General features: G+C 51.6%; 1 protein-coding gene across 3 annotated transcripts; it reads right to left on the bottom strand.

The window, feature by feature from the left end:
• Positions 1-235: 235 nt before the first annotated feature.
• Positions 236-19,148, bottom strand: PFKFB3 (6-phosphofructo-2-kinase/fructose-2,6-biphosphatase 3). Of its 3 annotated transcripts, XM_059816005.1 has the most exons (16): positions 19,037-19,148; positions 13,717-13,842; positions 13,311-13,407; positions 12,730-12,796; positions 12,497-12,571; positions 12,134-12,190; positions 10,211-10,335; positions 9,241-9,448; positions 8,248-8,394; positions 7,768-7,872; positions 6,629-6,758; positions 6,363-6,425; positions 6,128-6,192; positions 4,411-4,581; positions 3,275-3,297; positions 1,266-1,320 (listed from the first exon to the last, which is right to left on the bottom strand). In XM_059816005.1, the coding sequence occupies exons 1-16, from the start codon at positions 19,113-19,115 to the stop codon at positions 1,266-1,268; spliced, it is 1,593 nt and encodes a 530-aa protein (XP_059671988.1). In that variant the 5' UTR covers positions 19,116-19,148. The 3 variants fall into 3 exon arrangements, with proteins under 3 accessions (XP_059671989.1, XP_059671988.1, XP_059671987.1); XM_059816006.1 differs by lacking the exons at positions 1,266-1,320; positions 3,275-3,297 and adding an exon at positions 236-265 and having other exon boundaries at positions 19,037-19,139; XM_059816004.1 differs by lacking the exon at positions 1,266-1,320 and having other exon boundaries at positions 3,271-3,297; positions 19,040-19,115.
• Positions 19,149-19,407: the final 259 nt, after the last annotated feature.

The following is a 19,407-nucleotide window of genomic DNA, read 5'->3' as shown; positions in this document are numbered from 1 at the left end:
TAAAGATCTGGTGGTGACCCCGGGGAGCTCAGCTCCTCTCCTCCGCTCTCCTGCATCTCTCCCTCCTTCAGCAGAGCTGTTTGCAGATGAACAGGCGCGGGTAGAAACAGCCGAGGGTCGACCTCGCCGCAGACGGAGGAGACCGGTTTATAAGCAAGCTTCGGAAATGGCGATGGGATGGGAAGCTGGTGTCGCCGGTGGCGTCGCTGGTGGCCTCGCGACAGCGCCAACGGAGTCACGACGGCTTCTGCGAGTTGTTCATGTTCTGCAACGAGAGGGGAAGGACCGGGGTTGGGGGTCATGCTTGGGTCGGACCCCATCCCAGCAGCATCTTCTACATGCACATCAACAAGGGGACGGGGGAAGTAACAGAAAGCCACGGCACGCATCACTACGAAAGCATCCACCACAGAGGAGAGGACACTGTCCACCCAAGGAGAGAGGTGGGGGGGCACGTGCTGACTTGCTACCCACACCCCTCCCCTCAAGCATCGCCTGCCTTTAACTACAGGGTGGGAATTTGGCAGAGATATCCCTAAAAACTGAGCTAAAACCAAAGACAACCTTCCCACCCCACCTGGTCTGCACTTCGGAAGCTGCTCTTCGGTCCGTGCAAGAGGTGACAAGAGGACCACAGTGTTCATTCAAGGAGCCCAATTAAACATCTCTCTCTTGCTTCCCTTGAGGGTGGGCAGTGTCCCCCTCTGCCTGCCAAGGAGGAGGTCACCATTTGTCTATCCTTGGACACTGCCAAGAAGATGCCGGTCCCGCCGGCTGTGCCAAGGGGCCGGCATGGGGACCAGCCACCAGCAACAGTACGGCAGAAGCACCCGCTCCTCCGATGATGCCCCTTGAGGTTTCATGGGCCCTAGAGCTGCTTTGGACACAGCCCTGGTGCAAGGTGGTGACAACGGGCACAAACAAAACCAGAGACAACAGCTAAACACAAGCAGGACCAACCCTGAGGGCAGTGGCTGGAGGAGAGCGTCTGCTAGAGGAGAAACTCAAGGGGAGATGATCACAACAAGGACATTTCCCAATTCACAAAACTACATGAAACGGGGTGGGGAAAAAAGGACTAGGAAACAGCTAGGAAGGTTTCTCAACATTTTTTTTTTCTTTTCTTTTTTTCTTTTTGCTTTTACTACCTAAACTGCCTCTAGGAATCCTGGCCAGGCTATGAGGCAGAGCGGGCTGAGCTGTTCTCTCTTGTTGTCTAAGGAGACAGGAGGAGGGTTAGGAAAAGCCACATGTACCACAGCCATTTACCTTGGAAATATTAGTAAAGAGAAAACTTTGAGAAAGTGACAAACGGGTCGTCTTTAAGCATGAAAAGTGAAGGGGAGAAGAAGGGAGGGGATCAGGTCATTGTTAAAAAGTGCACTTTGGATCACAAACCAAGCAAAAGGAAAAGAAATCATCACGCCAGGTAGTCCCGTGACCCCAAACAGGCTCGATCCCACAGCCAGGAGGACTCTGAGGTACACAGCCACGTCCCCAGCCTCTCCGGGTGTCCCCTGGTCCTCCTGGATGGGGGTCAAGACCCCAACAGTGAGGGCTGATGCAATGAAGTGCCCACTGCCAACTGAGTCCCATGGTGCAAATTGGGAAGGAGGTACCTTCCACCTCCCCTGACCCCGTATGGGTTGTGGTGGGACATAGTGAGGACCAGACGCACGCATGTACGAGGCAACAGCCTCCAAGAGAGGTACTGACACCAAGTCTTTGCTTTGGGGTGTCTTCTTCGCTCCCTCAAAAGCAGCCTTTTACTCCCACACTAGTAGGTGGGGGCAGGCCCCCAGCAGCTGGAGATTTTAAACTTGCTGCTGCCAGCCTACAGCTGGGATGGGTACCATCACTGCCTGCTCCAGGTCTAGCAAAACCTGACGCAGCCATCTCCCAAACTCAACATCGGAGCGCGTTTTCAGTGTCCCAGCCAGCACTGAGGCATGCAGTGCTTTTAATGACAACATGGATGTGAAAAGGGTGGATAGAGGGATGGACAAAGAAAGAAAAATGCTTTCAAAGCAACCCAAGAAGAGCAGGCACTTCATCAGGGGCTTTTGTGCCCGTGAGCAGCAAGGGAAGGAGCACAGACACGCAGGCCATGCTGAGCAACTCAACCTCTACATTCACCCAGGAGCATGAGAATGATGATCTTCCCCAACCCATCCACCAGCAAAGCCAAGCCTGACCTTCCTAACTTCTCTTTTTTCAAAAACATTTACTCTAAAAGGGGAAGAAACGTGAGGTTCACCAATGTGCAAGCAGGGCTGAGGCCTGGCCACGTTATAGCAGATTCCTCCATCTTCAGCCCACAAAATGACCAGGACGGGGATGCACATAGGCTGACTTGAACTGGTCTATGGGGGGCAAAAAGACCCCTGGGCACTACCCCAGCCTCAGCTCAGCCCCAAAGTCTCCCTGGTCTTTGAGAAGACATTTGAGCACAGCTCAATGACTGCTGCTCTCTTAACTCAATGATGTAGCATGAATTAAGTCTGAAGGCTTCAAATTTATCCAGAAGCTGTCCTGTCTCTATTACACAAGGATCTAACAGCTCTAGGCCAAACTGTCAAAGCCTTGATTATTCATGATTAGTGCACTGAATGCTCAAGGCATCTTGCTTTCTTAATAGAGGTAGAGAAGGACAATATCCTTGCATCTGCTCTGCCCAAGACATCTAGGCAGACTGTTCCCAAAATCCAGGTTTGCAGAACTGCAGATGCCAGGACCCAGGATCAGTCCAGTTCCAGAAAACACGCTCCTGCTCCCACACAGGCGATAAAACCCTGCTGGGGGCTGAGGTCAGAAGCTCCTCAGAGATCAGTCTGGTGCCAGCACTCATAGACACAACTCGGAGCCCCTGGGAAGGACAGACCACCTGGGTCTATCACCTACAGTACAACGTGCTATTGCAGAGTTAACCCCAGGAAAACCCAACAGCAACTCCCAACCAGTGACTGTCCAAGGAGGAGGCAGGGAATTTAGACATCATTGGGAGAAGGCAAGTGATAATTTGCTTCATTTCTCAACAAAATTGGGACATTTAATCAAGCTAGGATACTTAGGGGTTGGACAAACCAGCACGCATAGTCTCCTCTTTACCATTCCTAAGATGCATCCAAATCCCCCCCCCCCCCCAAGAGAAATATTAACTCCAAGAAGCCCACACCCCATCCGGGTTTCACAGCAACAACAAAACAACCAGTGGGATGGCAAGAGACATGGAAAGGGGGCAAAAGGGGGAAATAAGACACAAGAAGGTACTTACAGGCATGCCTTCCCTAGTAAAGGCTGCAGAGAGACAGAGAGAATGGAAAGAGGTGTCAGTAACGCCGCACGAGACCGGGCAGAGGACACCGGACAGCAGCGAGGGGCACCCGAACAGCGAAAGCTTCCAAACCTGAAGCCGGCAAAGGGTTTGTTGCAAGATTCAACCAGCCCAAGCGGAGCCCCGAAAGCCGAGAGACAAACCGAGTTGCCACGCTTGGTACTTGCTGGGGTAGAAAGGCTTATGCGAAGCGGCCATCAAGCAGAGCGGTTGGAGGAGCATGGCACCCTTCCTAACCTGCCCGGGATCTGGCCGAGGAGGGGCGAGAGGACACCAGACAACACCGACAACGTGAAGAGAGGCTGGGCGAAACAGCGAGATCTAACAGGCAGCTGATGGGAAGGGCGGCATGGCGAAGGGGCTCCTATATATCTACGCTGCTTCTCCAGTACCACCCCAACTCCTTAACGAGCAGCGGGAGGGGGGGGTTGTTGCTGGAGAAGTGTGCAGCAAGCAAGGTCTCTCTTTCTACATCGCTTCATGGGTGGGTGAAAGAGGAGAGGACACATGAGCATCACATTCACCCATGGCTGCAGAAGGCAACCGGGTTCACCATGCCAAGAGCCTTCTACTCATTTTTGGTCTGTTTTGCCTATTGCCCCAGGAAGGAGGAGACTCCTCCAGTCAAAGATGGGTCCTGGCAGCTCCTTCTCCAGGGAAGCACAAGAACATTTGCTTTATTGCAATGCCCAAGTCTACGCCGCAGCCAAGTCCATCCAGGGGGAAGGTGCGAGCCCTTTGGTCCTGCCCACGCTAGAGATGCGGCTCCTCAGGAGATTGACACCACAATGCCAGATGGTGAGGGCATTAAATTAATGCAGCCTAGAGCTTTGGGGGGAGTTTATGACGCTCTCAAAACCCAAGAGAGGATCGACAGCGACCCTTCGCCGAGTGCTCCCGAAACCAACCCAAGGTAGGCAAGGACAGCAGCGATGGGAGAAAGATGCATCTCAGAGACAGCAGCACAGGTTGCGACAAGTGCAAGCCGTTCCCCAGCTTCAGGAGCGACAGGAGGACAAACAATAAAACAACAAGAATAACAACAAAAAAAAAAAAAAAAAAAGAGTTCAACTAACTTGTCCCGGCAGCTGCGTGGGCACTTCCTGAGGAACACAGCCTGGCAGGGCGGAAGAAACAGCCACATGCTCCTCAAAGCTGTTGATGCGAGGTTTTTTGGTGGGCTCTGGGCTTGCTAGAGGGGTAACGCTATTACGTCTCATGAGCGGGTTAGGTCCCTTCTTTGCTTCCTAAATTAGAGTGAGACAAAGAAAAAAAAGTAAATAAAAAACTAAAATAAAATAAAAAAGGGAAGAAGGCGACAGTTATAAAGGAAAAAAAAGAAGCAGGTTGTTTTGGGTTTTTTTTTCTTAAAGCGGCCTCTGCTTTTCCCCACAATCGCTGTCGACGTGCAAAGGATAAACTGAAATGCTCCGGACACCGAAAAAAACCCCTAAAGCAAAACGTTCGAGAACGCAGCGTGATTTCCCAGGGAGGGGAGAAAAAAACCAAAAAGGCCCTGCACTCAGAAACAAGACAGATTTTCTCCTCACCTGAGCCTCTGCTCACAAAAAAAGCAAATATAGATTGCTAAAAAACCTGTAGCGGTAATCAAAAGCCATGACTTCGCACAACAGAGGGAGGCGCCCATCGGTCTCCTCCTCGAAGCTGATCCCTCCGACCCAGGGAGAGGTGTGAAAGCAAGAAGAGGGAAGACGAGCCAGCCCAGGCTGATAAGGAAGATTTGGGAAATGGGGGCAGAGCAGCCAGCGAGGGTCGGCACCGCGCCAAGCTCCAACTCAAGCGAGGTGGGATGGAGGGGCATCGCCCGCGCAGCCGAGCAGAGGGACCCAAGCGCTTCAAATGTGTCTTGCTCTATCCTACCCTCCGCCCATAGCTCTCCTGCCATCCCTAGCGAGGGTGGTGGAGGAGGGCATCGATGGCCCCCACGGCAGGGGGAAGGGCCGGCTTCCCCACCTACAGCCGCGGGGAGGGAGAGGCGGCACAGATGCTGCCGTCTGCTGAGGTTGGGAAGCAAAGGGAGACATGGGCCAAAAGGGGACGGCTCTGACCGGCCAACATCCAGCCGGGCTCCATCACTGCTACACACAAGTTGGAAAGGTCCCAGTGGCTGGGACACGGGCACTGCCAGGGTCCCTGGGGTCCCCCTTGGGTGGCTGGTCAGCCCCAACACCGAGCTGCCATCCCCCTGCTCTGACCTCCGAGCTCCTGGTGGAGCACAGGGCAGATAGACTTGACCTTACGGGGGTTTTCCTCCATGCGAGGGGTCTCCTCCCCGCCGCATCCCCAACCAGCGCCGCCATGTCCCAACCCTACAGAACAGCACTCGTAGCCACACAGAGCCATGGGCACGCCAGGAAAAAAACCACAAAGGCAGGAGATGTTGGGCAAGGCATTGAGCCGGGGCTCGGCCAGACAGTTGGGAGACCTGGGAGAAGTCACCTTCTCCTTCCATGGCTCCGTTCCCCACTTGGGTGAGCAGATGACTGCACAGGTGAAAGTTAAAGGCCAGGGAGGAGCTTTCCCTGGGCCAGCTTTAATCTGGGCAAACACAGTGGGAAGCAGGCACAAGCAACAGCCCTTTTCCCTTGGAAAACCCTTGACCAGTCACATCTTTGCAGAGCAAGAACCCATCTGATGCTGCGGTCCTCCGGCAGCACTCTGAGCATCTAGCTGAGCAATCTCCCCGTGCCCACCCCAGCGTCCTCGCCCAGCTGACCCTAGGGGAAAGGAAGGGGACACCAAGGGATGGCTCTGAGGAAAAGCAAGACTGACCTCTGGCCGTTCCCTGTGGGTGTTGACAGCTTCAATGTTCAGCGAGATGGACTCCACCCGGCAGCCTGCAGAAGGGAGCACAAGGAGACAGAGAGGCCATCAGCAAACCCAACGGGCACAGGATGCTACAAAGTGCTCAACCCCAGACCCCTGCTCTTGTCCCAGAGACAGCTTGGATTCAGGAGGAGGTACAAGTCAAACCCCTTGGCATGTTTAGTAGAGAGGCCCCACTTACCATAGGCCACCGGGGTCAGCTTCAACACTGTGTGAAGGGGACATTTCAGGTAGGGCATTTCATCTGCAGAGAAAGCAAAGCAGGAGGGTTATCCCATCCCCTCTCCAAAAACAGGCTTAGACATCTTCATCAACAGCTAAGGCCATCCCACAAAGAGACGCATGCTCCAGGCCCCGCATGGACCTGCACACACCTCTCGTCTCCTCAGAGCTCTATCATCCATCCTCCAGCAGGATCAAACCCCTTCCCAGGAAGGGGGAGCTCACCTGCACTCTTGTCCAGAAAGTATGCCAGGAGACAGCGCATGACAGCCTGGTGACAGATCACAAGGACATTCTCTTGTCTCTCCAGCTCCATGATGACCGGCTCTAGGCGCTGCACCAGATCTTGGTAGGACTGAGACAGAAGAAGGGAACGGAGATATGGCATAGAATCAAGAAAATGAGCACCTCGCAAGAAACAATGGCCCTTGTCTTGGTACAGCCTCTGACTAAACCAACATAATTACTGCTAACACCAAACAAAGTTCAACAAATCCTCATCTTCATGCTACTCTCGAACATAGCTACTACTTCTGGTCAGGGGAGAAAGAAGCCATTCACATCCCAGTTAGTCCTGGAGAGTTTATTAAGGTAAGCAACAACTGCACAGGTACTTTGAGCATTGTGTCTCTCCACCATTTTGAAATTTGATTTTCTATAGGATTTTTAAGTTCTGAAAAGTCTGGAGCAACCTGAAAATCTATAGGGTTTTGAAGGACTTCTTAAAGAACCATGACAGGCAGCCAGAAGGAACCCCAGACAGCCAGAGTCAGTGTCGGTTATCCCCAAACATTCTCCTGTTAGACACACTGTCATGAGGATGTCTCCAAAGATTTTTCCCAAATATCTATGGACATGACTTTTAATTTGGGGATAAAAAGCCCGATTCACAACCTAAAGTATCATCTAGAACTGATGTCAATTCCCACCTCATTGTGTTACACCCTGAAAGCAGATTGCCAGGAACAGAGATATCAACATCAACCCTTAGGGAATGATACTGAGAGCAGGGGTAGAAATTACTTTTTTGGAAATGAAAGAAAAGGAATTTGGGGCAGCACAACACTTTGAGTGGATGTAATGGAGGAGGTTGGACTAGAAACCTCCAGAGCCCCCTTCCTACCAATTTGCTATAAAGTCAGTGGGACTGTTTGTTAAGTGATAAATTTCTTTATGAGATCTTCACAAACCATGATTTCACAAGACCTCAATGCAAAAGGTAAATATGAGCCCTGACCTTTCTTGATTCTAGTTCCTTGGAGCACTTGCTGCTCCCCTGTTCCGAGTGTAGAGGACAGCATGAAGACAAGGAGGCCATGTTTAAAATAAGAGTCACATCTCTGAAGGTCTCCTTGCAGACCTACCTCCCCAGAAGGATAGCGGTAGTAATATTTATCCTGATCACGTAAAGCAAATTCCTCTGGATGCTGCTCCCTGATATCTTCATACGTCATTTCTTCACACACACCCTGCCAGAACAAGACCTCCATGAAGCCACTGGACATGCTCAAGTCAAAAAGCATCAGCACACCCAACATGCAAATCCTTCTCCAAAGCAATCGTCTATAACCCTCTGAGTGGTCAGCTACAGAGCAGATCCAAGCAACAATCATTTTAATCTGCTCATTCAAGCCAACATCTTGAAGCATCTGCACAAGGTAGAGTTAAGATCAGAAGCCCATTTTTGAGTAATCCAGCAGAAGTACCACCCTTTCCCACAGAAGGAAAATCTCCCCACAAAAGGTGAGATTTAGGCAAAAGTGAAAAGGCCGGTGCTATCACCCTCTCTGCCAAGCAGCAACCATCATGATCCAGCTGTTCCTACCGCAATCAAAGATACTTACAGCATCTATTTCATTGAGCGCCTTCCACTGCTCGTAGGGCAGCTGGAGAGCTTCTGCTGTTTGGATTGTCCTCTTTAGTTGGCTGGTCCAGACTTTGAGGTCCTTCAGGTTCTGCTCCTCAACAAATTTGTTCAGTGCCAGTGCAAACTGTGGGACATAAAAGAAGAGGTTGATTCCTGATCCATAGCTTCCCAATGGGCCTTCTTCCCTGCTTCTCAGTAAATGTTGCCTTCTCCAGGACCTCTTTTGCCTTCCATAGGTGATTGTATTAGCCTTCTGCTCTGAGCTGAAGAGCAGCCGCCCATGCATTGATCCCCAAAAGCTAATGAGGGGTATGAGAACAGAGAGAAAGCAGAGGAGAAAGTGGCAACCTAATGTCATCAAGGAACAACATCAGCATCCAAGAAACAGCACCACAACCTGAGTTCCGCTACAGTGCTGTGGAAGATCCCTGGCCACCCTTAACCACAGCTCTGCTTCTTTGTGATAGAGCTAAATTGATGTATCTTGTAGTCCTTGATAATAGTCACACCTCAAATGACTCCATCTGGACTTCAAAATGCTCTGGCAAGCCAAAACAGCTATTAACCCTCCCTGAAGCAGTGCGCTTCTTTGAAGAATCAAGTAATGAGCAACCTGAAAGCACCCTCGGAGCTGGCTATCCCTACCAAAGGGTGGCAGCAGTCCTTCTACATCCCGCCCTGCCTGTGCAAGGTCTGAACCAACTCGATGAAGATACTCATACCCTTCTCTCCTACAGATTTCTGCAGCCCAACCTCTGTTAACCCCTCACTACACGTAGGCCTACATGCAACGTCAATGGCTGGAAAGTCTTGTTTTGAGGCCGTGCCCAAGCCCAAATTTAACCAGCCCTATAGCTGGATTCTCTGAGCACCCCAGCTGTCATCAAATATACACTTAACCCAATGCATGGCATCTACTACAGCCAAATCACTCCTAGAAGCCATAGGGGAATATTCCCTTCTCCCTCACCTTCTTGCCCCTGTTGGAGAGGCCCGAGTCACCTCCAATCTTCCCCTTGAGGTTGAACTCGCTTTCGCCATGCCGACAGAGATAAATGGTGCGGGGCTGGACATGGATGTTCATCAGGTAGTAAACGATCCTGCTCTGGATGTGATCCTGAACCCTGTTGACCAGGAACCGCCGGCCGACATCGATGACTTTGATGAGAGAAAGCTCCCTAGGAAAAGCGCAGCAAGGATGAGGGAGTTGCCAGTAGGGAAAGCAGAAAGGATCACCATGCTGGAAAAACAGCCTTGTGAGGTATCTCAGTCAACATAATCACCCAGCTAAAAGGATTTCCTGCAGGCTATTTTCAACAGGAAGCCAACAGGTAACAGTGATTCATGGAGAGCCAAGTAACACCAGTATAATCGCCATTCCTCCTTGCAACAGTAAAGAGGATTAAACAAGACTAGCAGGGAGCACGTTCCTCACCAGGACAGGGCTCAGCAGGACTGGGATTATCCGTGCAGGGCACACAGACGTATTTGTGAGCAGTGGAAAGGCTGGGAGGTGCCTGCATGGTCATGCAGGACAGCAAAGGTCTTCCCAGGGCACACAGCTAAGCAGAAACCACAGGGCTTGCTCAACCTTGTGGTTTGAGCCTGTTCAAGCAGTCCCTTCCTTTTACTGACAAGAGCATCTCAGAAACACTCAAACCGAACTGCTTTTCCAAAACCTTTGTATTTAGACCTGCAGAACCAGCATATCTGAGCCCAGAAGAGCCTGGGAAGGTTTCAGTGCCCGGCTCCCTGGCACAGGGCTGGGGAAAACCTGCATTTTCAAGGAAGAAGCCAAATTCACGATGAGCCTTGGCCATACATTATTCTAGCAGTCACGTATTTGAAGTCAGAGTGAAATACAGCTCCATAATTCATCACTCCTCTCCTGGGAGAGGAAAGGCATTCAAGCCAGTTCAGAAGTCAGCAAAGTCTCTTACCGGTCATAGTCATCAGGGTCGAGCGGCTGGTAGCTGGCCTGGTAGCAATTGATCCTCTTCATGAAATCCTCCATGGCATCGGTCGAATTACAGTCCCGGTAATCAGGGCTGGACAATTTTACTTCCTGCGACAGGGGAAAAAACACGTTGCAAGGAGAGGTTAGGAAGCTTTTCAAGCCAGCCCATGCTATTCTCAAATTTCAAAGTCCTGCCAAGATCCAGCTATTGGCTGAGCCACTTTACAGCCATCACTTATGAGAAGAGAGAAAAGAAGGAAACTAAACCCAAAACTAAGCACAAGGTGAGAAAGTCTGGTATAAACCATTGCATGACTGGTATAGATGCAGATCAGTCCACTCCCATTCTCCCAAGAGTTGGGGTAGCACCTCACCACCCAACACAGTGGGAAAACAGCTTTTTTATGGTTAAAGAAAAGCATCAGGTTTAAACAGTTCAAGCTGAGGACGGAAAGTGCATGAGTTTAAGCAAGGTGCTTGTCCCAGGCCTTTTGAGTGAATAAAGCTCCCAGGAGGTAGAGGTCAACCTGGCTGCCCACCATCGGAGGTAGCAGGATAACAACATTCAACCCCTTTCTGTGCATTATTTGCTACAAGCTACTAGGCTGAAAGATGCTATATATGGGCAATATGAATATCCAGAGCTCTCGTGGACTAAGTTCTGCCTGAACTACTCTAACAGCCTATTTTTCCTGAAGATTTGGGTTTGAGCAGCAGTATTGCACGTTAGTAACTTCACAAGAAATCCTGAAACCAACAGGAAGACACAACCAAGCAAGATGTGCGGCAGCACCCCAGGCCCGCAGCGTATTTTCTGTGCTTATCCCAGCACTAAAAGCACCATTCATCTGCAGCACCCCGTGGACCAAAAACCGATGCTCAGCTAGTAGTTCATTTTCTCCCCCTTCAAGCATTAGTTCCCAAAGAAAGGGATTAAATCCTCCAAAAACAATCCAGTTTCAGGGTGTTGCAAAGAAAAAAAAATAAAAATAATGATAAAAAAGATCGAGCAAACTGAGCATTTTATTAGCATCATGGAAAAGGCTGTGTGCTGGTTTCTGGCCATGGGACACCAGCTCCCAGCGGGAGCAAAAGCCATGCTCTAGCCCCGACCCCAGCACCCTTTGCGGAGCCCATCCTGGGGGCAGAACAAAACCCAACAAAACCCTTCTCACAGACTTTGGGTATCCTGCAACACATTCCCCGACACCATAAAATGGCTTGCAAAGTTCGGTGTACAACCGGAGATAAGGCTGGAGCAGAGCCCAGTGGAGGAAAGGACACTTTCATTCAAGTTAATCATGCCTAGGTAGGCCAATTGGCATCTACCTGCCCTAGCCAAGCCTAACAGACAAAGGAGTTCTGCTGGTGGGAAATCAAAGATCCAGCATCTCCCAAAGGAGTCAAGAAGCAATGTTTTATGCAGCTCTCCCAGCCAAGACTTCAGCTAGTGGCAAGAAACTTCTAAGCTGAGCTGCTATTCTTCTCAAAGCAGACCCCAATAGATTTTGAGAAGCTGCATGTGGCTGAAGACACCAAGTCTGACTGCTCTCCGATGGGATTTAAGCCCCTAACCGCATCCATCGCTTCCAAAAAGTGGGACTTTGGGGGGTCACCAAAGCATTCTGAAAGCTTTCTGTCCTTAGTATCAAGTTACAGATCAACAGAAATGCAGAGAGCATAGAAGGGAGCTGGCGAAAGGCTACAACAACTTTATTTTCATTACTTCCAGGTGGCCCTGGGTGATAAAAGCTCCTTCCTCATCCCAGGACAAACACATCATAAAAAGATAAAAACCTCCTAATCCTCAACCAATTCTGGCGAGATGTTCTGATAAGAAACCAGCCAGGCACAGGTGGAAAATCCTACATGAGGGAAAACAAAAGCAAGACATTTCCATGCTTACCATAACATTGGTGGCAACTACTGTGGGATCATTGCAGACAGATTCAATGAAGAACACCTGCAAAGCAAAACAAAGTTCATCTGAAGGCCAGCAATAAGGTTTGTAGCATTCAACCAGCTCCTGACTCAACCCAACCTCCTCCCCTCCTTGACCAGAGAGCTCTCCCTCTGCCCCACTCCCATCCTTTCCTTCTCCAGGGCTTGGGATTGGTCATGAGGGAAGTTTCACATTTTTAATGAAACCCAGCAGTGAAATCTTCCTTACACAGGAGCATTGTGAGGACAACACATCAGTGAAAGAAGATACGCCAACAATACACTAATGTGGACTACGCAATCCAAGCAGCAGCCCGATGATACCAACCTTGAACCCATTTTCTTTGGCAAAGTTTAGGATCATCCCTCTCCTCTCCCGCGTGGTATTGGTGGCATCAAAAACCTTTAAAAGCAAAGACTTCAATTAGCACCAAGAGGGTCTGGTTTCCCACTGAGCCACTCCTCAATGGGAGAAGGAACTGCAGAGCAAACTCTGCAGGACACAACGCCTTCGGGACCAGGACTGCTGCCAAACCTCGTGGAGCACATCTCTCAGCTTACCGCAATCTGGCCAGCCTCCTCCGTCAGGTATAGCTTGACATCCCTCAAGGCAGCCAGGGCACATTGCCTGCAAAAGATGTGAGAGACATGTGGTCCTGATGTCCTCAGAGATGCTCACAGCAGCCAGCACACAGACCCTCCACAACGGAGGGTGGGCTTTACAGCTCCTCATTGCCACCTGCCCCCTTCTCCCAGGGACATTTAGAAAAGACACCCTCAGCCTGCCAAAAATACGAGAGCCGCGCGTGCCAAGCGGCGTGCTGGTCTTCACGGCAGAGGCAATGGTAGATGAAGAAGCAAAGGCCAAACCTCATGGCAGACCTCATACCCTACATCGCTGAGCCTGGAAGTGATGTGTTGGTGACCCTGAAGCTACCAAGCCCTGACAACTTTAGTTTTCAGCTCTTGGTGCCCAAGTCAGGCCCTCCTTAGGCAGGCGAGGAGATCTCAAGCTAAAGCACAGCTTTTCTTTTTTTTCCCCGTTGACCCTTCAACCAATCTGGGCAACCCCACTGCTGGCCTTGGGCTTCACCACCCAGCTGGGACTTGGGTATGAGCACAGACGCGGTGCCCACACTTACCTCCTGACTTTCATGGCCTCCTCATTGTCGGGGCGGAAGAAGTCATAGGAGCTGTAATGTTTCACTGCCTCACGGCGATACTCCCCCACGTTGAAAACTGCGTGGGAAAGGTAAAGACCATCAAAACCAGGAGCGGGCGTCAGCACAGCTCAACTCAGCTGTGCAGCTCCTGCAGATAATGTTTTCTAATGGGCCAAGAAGAGACATCCTTAGAGCAAAAGGCTCAGGGACAAAGTGAAGGAGAACCTGGGCTGCAGCAGAAGCAAGGGGAAGACATAGATATTTGGCCCATGGGATCTCGGAAAGATCCCCCTCCACCTTCCAATCCCCAAGGGACTAAGCTCCTTGAGCATCTCCCAAGGACCCAGACCTCATGCTTTCCCCAGGCAACCAGTGAAAGCCTCACCTTTTGTTGGGACACCGATCCAGTTGAGGTAGCGAGTCAGCTTCTTGGAGATGTAGGTCTTCCCGCGGGCTGGGAGGCCAACCATCACTATCACAGTGGGGGAATTGGCAAGCTGTGGCCCACAGGCTACAAGGAGAAGGAGAAAGCACAACATGAGCAGCCATTAATCCTCCAGCTCATCTTGTACCAACCCTACAAGGCACCTGCTCTTGACCCAACCTTGCCCCAAGTCCTTCAGCAACTAGAGTAAACCCAAAGCCTCTGCTCCCTCTGCACCCCTCTCATGAGCCTGGACAACCAAAACCTTGAGCAGGCGAATCCACTGACTCATTTTTGCAATGGGATCTGCTGAATGAGCACATGTCAGAGCAGAAGTCATGGTGGACGGCTCCACGGCTGCCCACGAGTGAGACACAACTGCCCCAGCTAAGCCATGCTGACCCAAATTCACCCTGGTGCCACAGCCTGACAGCCACGGCAAGAGGAGAACATCCTGATGGCTGCAAAGTGGGCAAGGAACCAGCTGCCGCCCCAGGCTCCCTGCAGGACCGCTGTGCCTCAGTTTCCCCACTTGCAAAGAAAAAAATTAAAAATCAAAGCAAACACAACCTCCCATTCCAGCAGTTTGGCCAATTCTGTGAAAAGCTGGAGAATGGCCAAGGGCTTTGATCCAGTCCCCACAGCAGCGCACTTCTGACATGGCTGCCGTGCTGAAATACCACATCAGCTCTGAGGTCGCTACCCACAGACAGCAACTTCCAAAAACTTCTGCTAGCTTTGTAGCTGATACACATGCAAATGCAACCACCGAACTGTTTTTTCTGAAGACAAGCAGGGCCTGAGGACTGCAGAACCACCGGCATTTAAAAGCACATATATGAGTAATTTATCCCTTTTTCCTCATAAACCTCTTTTAAGCTGGGTTTGTTTGTTGTTGTAAAAAGAGTCCATGTCAAACAGCTGGGAATAAATCCAGTGGCATCACTTAGTGATGACTTGGCAAGTGATGAGAAACTCCTCTCCAATTCACCCCAATGGCATGGCCAAAATGCAGACAAATCAGCTGCCGAGCTGCCCAGGTGAATCGCTTCTCGCCCCATAAATCCTTTAGAAAGTAGACTCCTGGTTCAGTTTGGAGGAAATTGCTGAGGTTGCAGCACCAGGAATGCAGTTTGGGAATTATTTTTTTTTTTTAAGTCCTCCACAACCCGGTCCCAGCACCATGGGATGCGTCCGGACTAGCTGGACTGCACGCCCCATGGACCATGTAACGTGGCAGCATCCCTCTCCCATGGCAGCATCCCTCTCCCGTGGCAGCATCCCTGCTCCTCTCCAGGGTTTGCCCTCCAGAAGCGCGTCTCACGTGGTGCTGCACACAGGAAAGGCTGAGGCACAAAGCCAAGCACTTTAAATACGGGAAAGGAAGATCTTAACGCTGCCTAATGGAATTTGGATTAGCCAGCTGCCTTTCATGCCACCCGCCCGGCGGTGTGACACGCCAAGAGCCCTCCCGGGGAAGGCAGAGCCCAGCCCCATAGGCGAGATCCTCCAGGGGATTTCTCACCCACCCTTCAATCCACCCAGCGAGGCCGGAGACCTCACGGGAAAGGAATGCAGGGAGTGAGCGGCTGGTGGCAGAGCCATAAAAACGCAGCTTAATTAGGGTCTGGGCAGAGAGTTCTGCCCGCCCGTCCCAGCTGCCCGCAGGTGGGACCAGGAGATGGTGGCAGAGCAATTTGGGGATGCGAGGAGCTCCCCGGGGATGGGGACGGGGCGGTGGGTTGGGGTAGATTTTTCTCAGCGGAGATTTGGGAAGGGCGAGCAAATGGAGAGGTGGCCAGAGAGCGTGCAAAGCACGTGGGGTTTCCTTCCCCTACTAAGAAGAAAAAAAAAAAAATCCAACAGCTGAAGAAACTGAATTAAGGCCCCAAGGAAGAGTTACAGCCCGCTCATCACCTGCCTGGCTGTCTCGCCAAAGCAGACAAGATGAGAAAACTATCTAAAAGCTATTTTTTTTCCTAAATATTCCACATTCCTCAGGCTGGAGCTGCCCTCCCGCTCGGTCCCTTTGTGTGACCTGCATTCCCGGTGCCGCGTTTCAAAAGCCCCGTCCAGCTCCCACTGGTTTCGGCAGCAAGCGCTGATGTTGCAGGCTGGGGTAGCAAGGCAGCTGTGCAACCCATCCAGAAAAAAAACCATTTTTCTTTCCTCTCTAAAGGTCTCAACATCCTCAACCAACCTACGGGTGCAAGTCTTTTTTTTGCACAAAAAGCAACCGCTTATTCGATAAAGGGAGGAGGGAAGGAATAATACCTGAATAGAGAAACTCCTCCTTTCCCTACCTGCCGGCAGACAAAGGATCTCAAAGAGCGGAGCCAAGAAGATTTAAGGCCATTAAAATAATAGCACTCCGAGAGGACGGGGACAATGCAGGGTACTGTTCACGTCCCTTCGGCTCCAGACAGCCAAGATGGTCCCAGAGCTGGCGCAAACATGCCGCCTCCAAAGGAGCTCAACACCTGTATTTGAGGAATCTCTCCCCAGTTCGGTTTGCTGCCAAAGGAAAGATCCAGGTTCCCTTTGGACTGTGAAAAAGCATCTGTTTGGGGACCTGGAAAGCACTTCCCAAAAGACCAGGATATCCAGCATGCACATTTCATCAGGAACCTGAGCCCAAACGCAGGTAAATCACAAAAGCCTCCGGGAAAACTTTGCATCAGGGATGAAACAGAGCCCGGTGTTTTGCTCCCAGTGCTTCACAAAGACCTAATTCATTATTTCTTTTCCCGACTGCCAGAAGGCTATCGGGGCTTTCAGTGCGTATTCAGTTATGGACATCTACCCAGGTAAGTCAAGGTCAGGGATGACTTCTGAAAGGCTCAATCAGGTTATTCAGAAGTAGCTCGTCACTTGTGCCTTCTATCTGCTAGAAAGTCAGCGGCGACGCGCTCTCGTGCTTCACCGGAGTGGGTGGAAGGAAGGAAAGACAAAAAAAAAACGGGAAGGAAATGTGCTTCTATAAAAGGTTAGATAAAATATCCACCTCCCCACTTCAGGCATTTCTACTGTCTCCTTGTAAGCAGCGTTCCCACGCGCCTCCCGCTCCCGCAAGCCCACGCCACGCGTTCTACGTTAGTCTCACATCCCCCTTTTCCAGCTTCTGTCCCGTTGCAATTCCCCGACACCTTCGCGGCTGCGTTTCTGCGCCACGCGCGGAACCGGCATCACCCCGCCGACGCGCGAGCTGCGATTTTGCCCGCATGTCACCGCCGTATTATCACATGCCCTCACGTGCCGAGCCGGAGCGATGGGAGAGGGAAAGGCAGCAGCAGCCCCTTTCCTCCACGAGCACCCCCCACCCGAGCCCCGCTCTGCCCATCCCCGTCGCCTGCGACGACTTGACTTTCCCAGCCCCTACGTGAGAGACGTGCAGCTTGACAGCAATTTAATGGATCGCCGTCGAAAGGCCAGATGAAGGCATCGCTTCGCATCCATTCAAGCCTCCCGTTGATGAGGAAGCGGACAATCGGACTAATTATTTCACACGCAAGGGAGCAGCCAGGCGGGAGCTTTCCGAGGATGCTCCCAGGGATGCTCCCGCCTCGCCCCCCCCCCGGGGACCGCATCTCGCCTGTCTGTTCTACCTCCATTCCCACCCGGCTTTGCTCTTTGTTGCTGCTGAGGAATTAATAAGCACCCTGAGTTTAAAACAGCCACCTCAGGTATAAAAATAATAAAAAAAACCCTAAAAAAAGCCCAGTAATGCTCTTCCCATAGAGCGCAGTGAGCACTGCCCAGCATGGCTTGTTCCCACCCCGAGAAAAAATAATTCGAAGCCACATTATGGTATTAATGAGCCACTCGGTGCCTTAATATATTAAAGTATGTTAGTTTTCCGCTCTGCCAAGGGGGGAATTCTCTCCTCTGAGAAACCAGGTGAATAAAGTGGCAAAAAACACAGGGAAGCTCTGTGTCCGCGAGGGATTTCTTTCAAAGGTGTCAGTCCTCGAGAAAAAAAAAATATCAAACCAAACCGATACATCTGCAAAGCATTAAGGGCAGGAGACATTTTAGCCGGCTCAAAGCAAAGCCCCGTGGCAACCCAGATGTTCAGCCTGTTGCTGAAAGGCATTTCCTCGCTGCGGAGCTGCCCTTGCCAGCCACAGGCTGCGCGGGCAAACATCTGCTACGGGGCTCAGCCGTCCCTCGCTGCGCCCCTGACCCATAGCCATGGGGCAACGGCATGTGGCAGATCCATAGGGTTTGGGGTTTTTCTTTTTTTCCCCCTCATTATTTTTTAAATGGAGGAACTTTCCGGCCAAGGGAAATAAATGTCCGAAGCGACTTGAAAAACGCCAGCTCAAAAAAAAAGCATCGGAAAGACTGATTCACCCAACTGCCCAAGCCACTTCCATCCCTCGCCAGGCTGTGAGGTGCCACCTCCTCCGTCCTGGCTCTCCGCAGCTCCGGATCCGCGGATTCCTGCGAGGTGTATTTGAGAGTTACGTGGAGTTGCACAACTGGCAGGTTGTCAGCGTAGCTGTCGGGCGAGTTGAAAGAGCTGCCTCTTGAGCTTTCGTATTGCGTTATGATTCATGATTTGTTTTATAGTAACAGCGGAATGAGCCAGTGCCTTTTCTTTTCTTTTTCTTTTTTTCTTTCTTTTTTTGAAGCGCAGAGGTTGGTTTTAAACCCTCAAGCTGCTTTCTGAGCTTTGGAAAGATGGGAAAGCCCTGCAGAAGTTTTCAGCCTGAATTTTCACCCTCTCCTCCACCTGCCTCCTACCCCATCCCACGCAGGGCATAGGGTGACGAGGTAAAGCACAAACACCTGGGGCTTGGGGTGGGTTTTTTCCCCCAAATCCATTGCCCTAATCCTGCTTCCACCCCTCTAAAAAAATATATTAATCAATAAATCACTAACAAATCTCAGAGCAAGGTGCCAGGCACCCTGGAAATCCCAGCAGAGCTGGGGGCCGAGGTTAGCAACCTGCTCCCTTAATCCCAGGGCTGGAGGCGGGTGTGGAAATAGGGACACGCGTGTCCCGGCACCTCTCGGCATCCTCCGCTCCACGGGGCCGGGGAGCAGCCACGGGACGGCTGCACCTCCCCCAGCTGCCAGGGCTGGAAGCGAGTGGGATGCGGACAGCGGGATGATGCTGGAGGAGGCAAAGCGAGGCGGGATGCTGCGTGGATATTATGGGAAAGGGCGGGGGGGCGTTGCACAGAACCCCCCCCGGGGTGCGCAGGAGGGGGGGGGCTGCTCCCCACCCCACCCCACGCCGTCCCTCCCCGGGGGGTGCTGCGGTGCCCGTACTCACAGCGGCGGGGCAGAGCCGGGCGGTTGTCATTGGGAAGCCAAATCTTCTGGATGCGGCTTTGCGTCAGCTCCATGGGCATTTTTAAAACAAAGGTCTTTCTGCGCTCCGCGTCCACCTTGGTGCGTTTGCGGGGGGAGGAGAAGAAAAAAAAAAGAGGAAGGAGGGGGGGAAAAAAATAGTAAAAAAAAAAGGCTTTTTGTTGCAGTCGTCGCTTCGGGGGGGGGTTGAACAAGCGGCTGCGGCGCTTTCGGAGTGTCGTTAAGGCGGAGGAGGAGGAGGAAGAGGAGGGACGGGGCTTCGGGGCACAAAGCCGGCAGGAAGGGCACGAACACCGCGCTGCTGCGGGCGTGGAGGGAGCGCGGGCGAGCCCT

The sequence above is a fragment of the Gavia stellata genome, chromosome 4, assembly GCF_030936135.1.
Source record: "Gavia stellata isolate bGavSte3 chromosome 4, bGavSte3.hap2, whole genome shotgun sequence".
Classification (NCBI taxonomy): domain Eukaryota; kingdom Metazoa; phylum Chordata; class Aves; order Gaviiformes; family Gaviidae; genus Gavia; species Gavia stellata.
The sequence above is the reverse complement of the archived record's forward strand: the minus strand, read 5'-3'. Positions and strand labels throughout refer to the sequence as shown.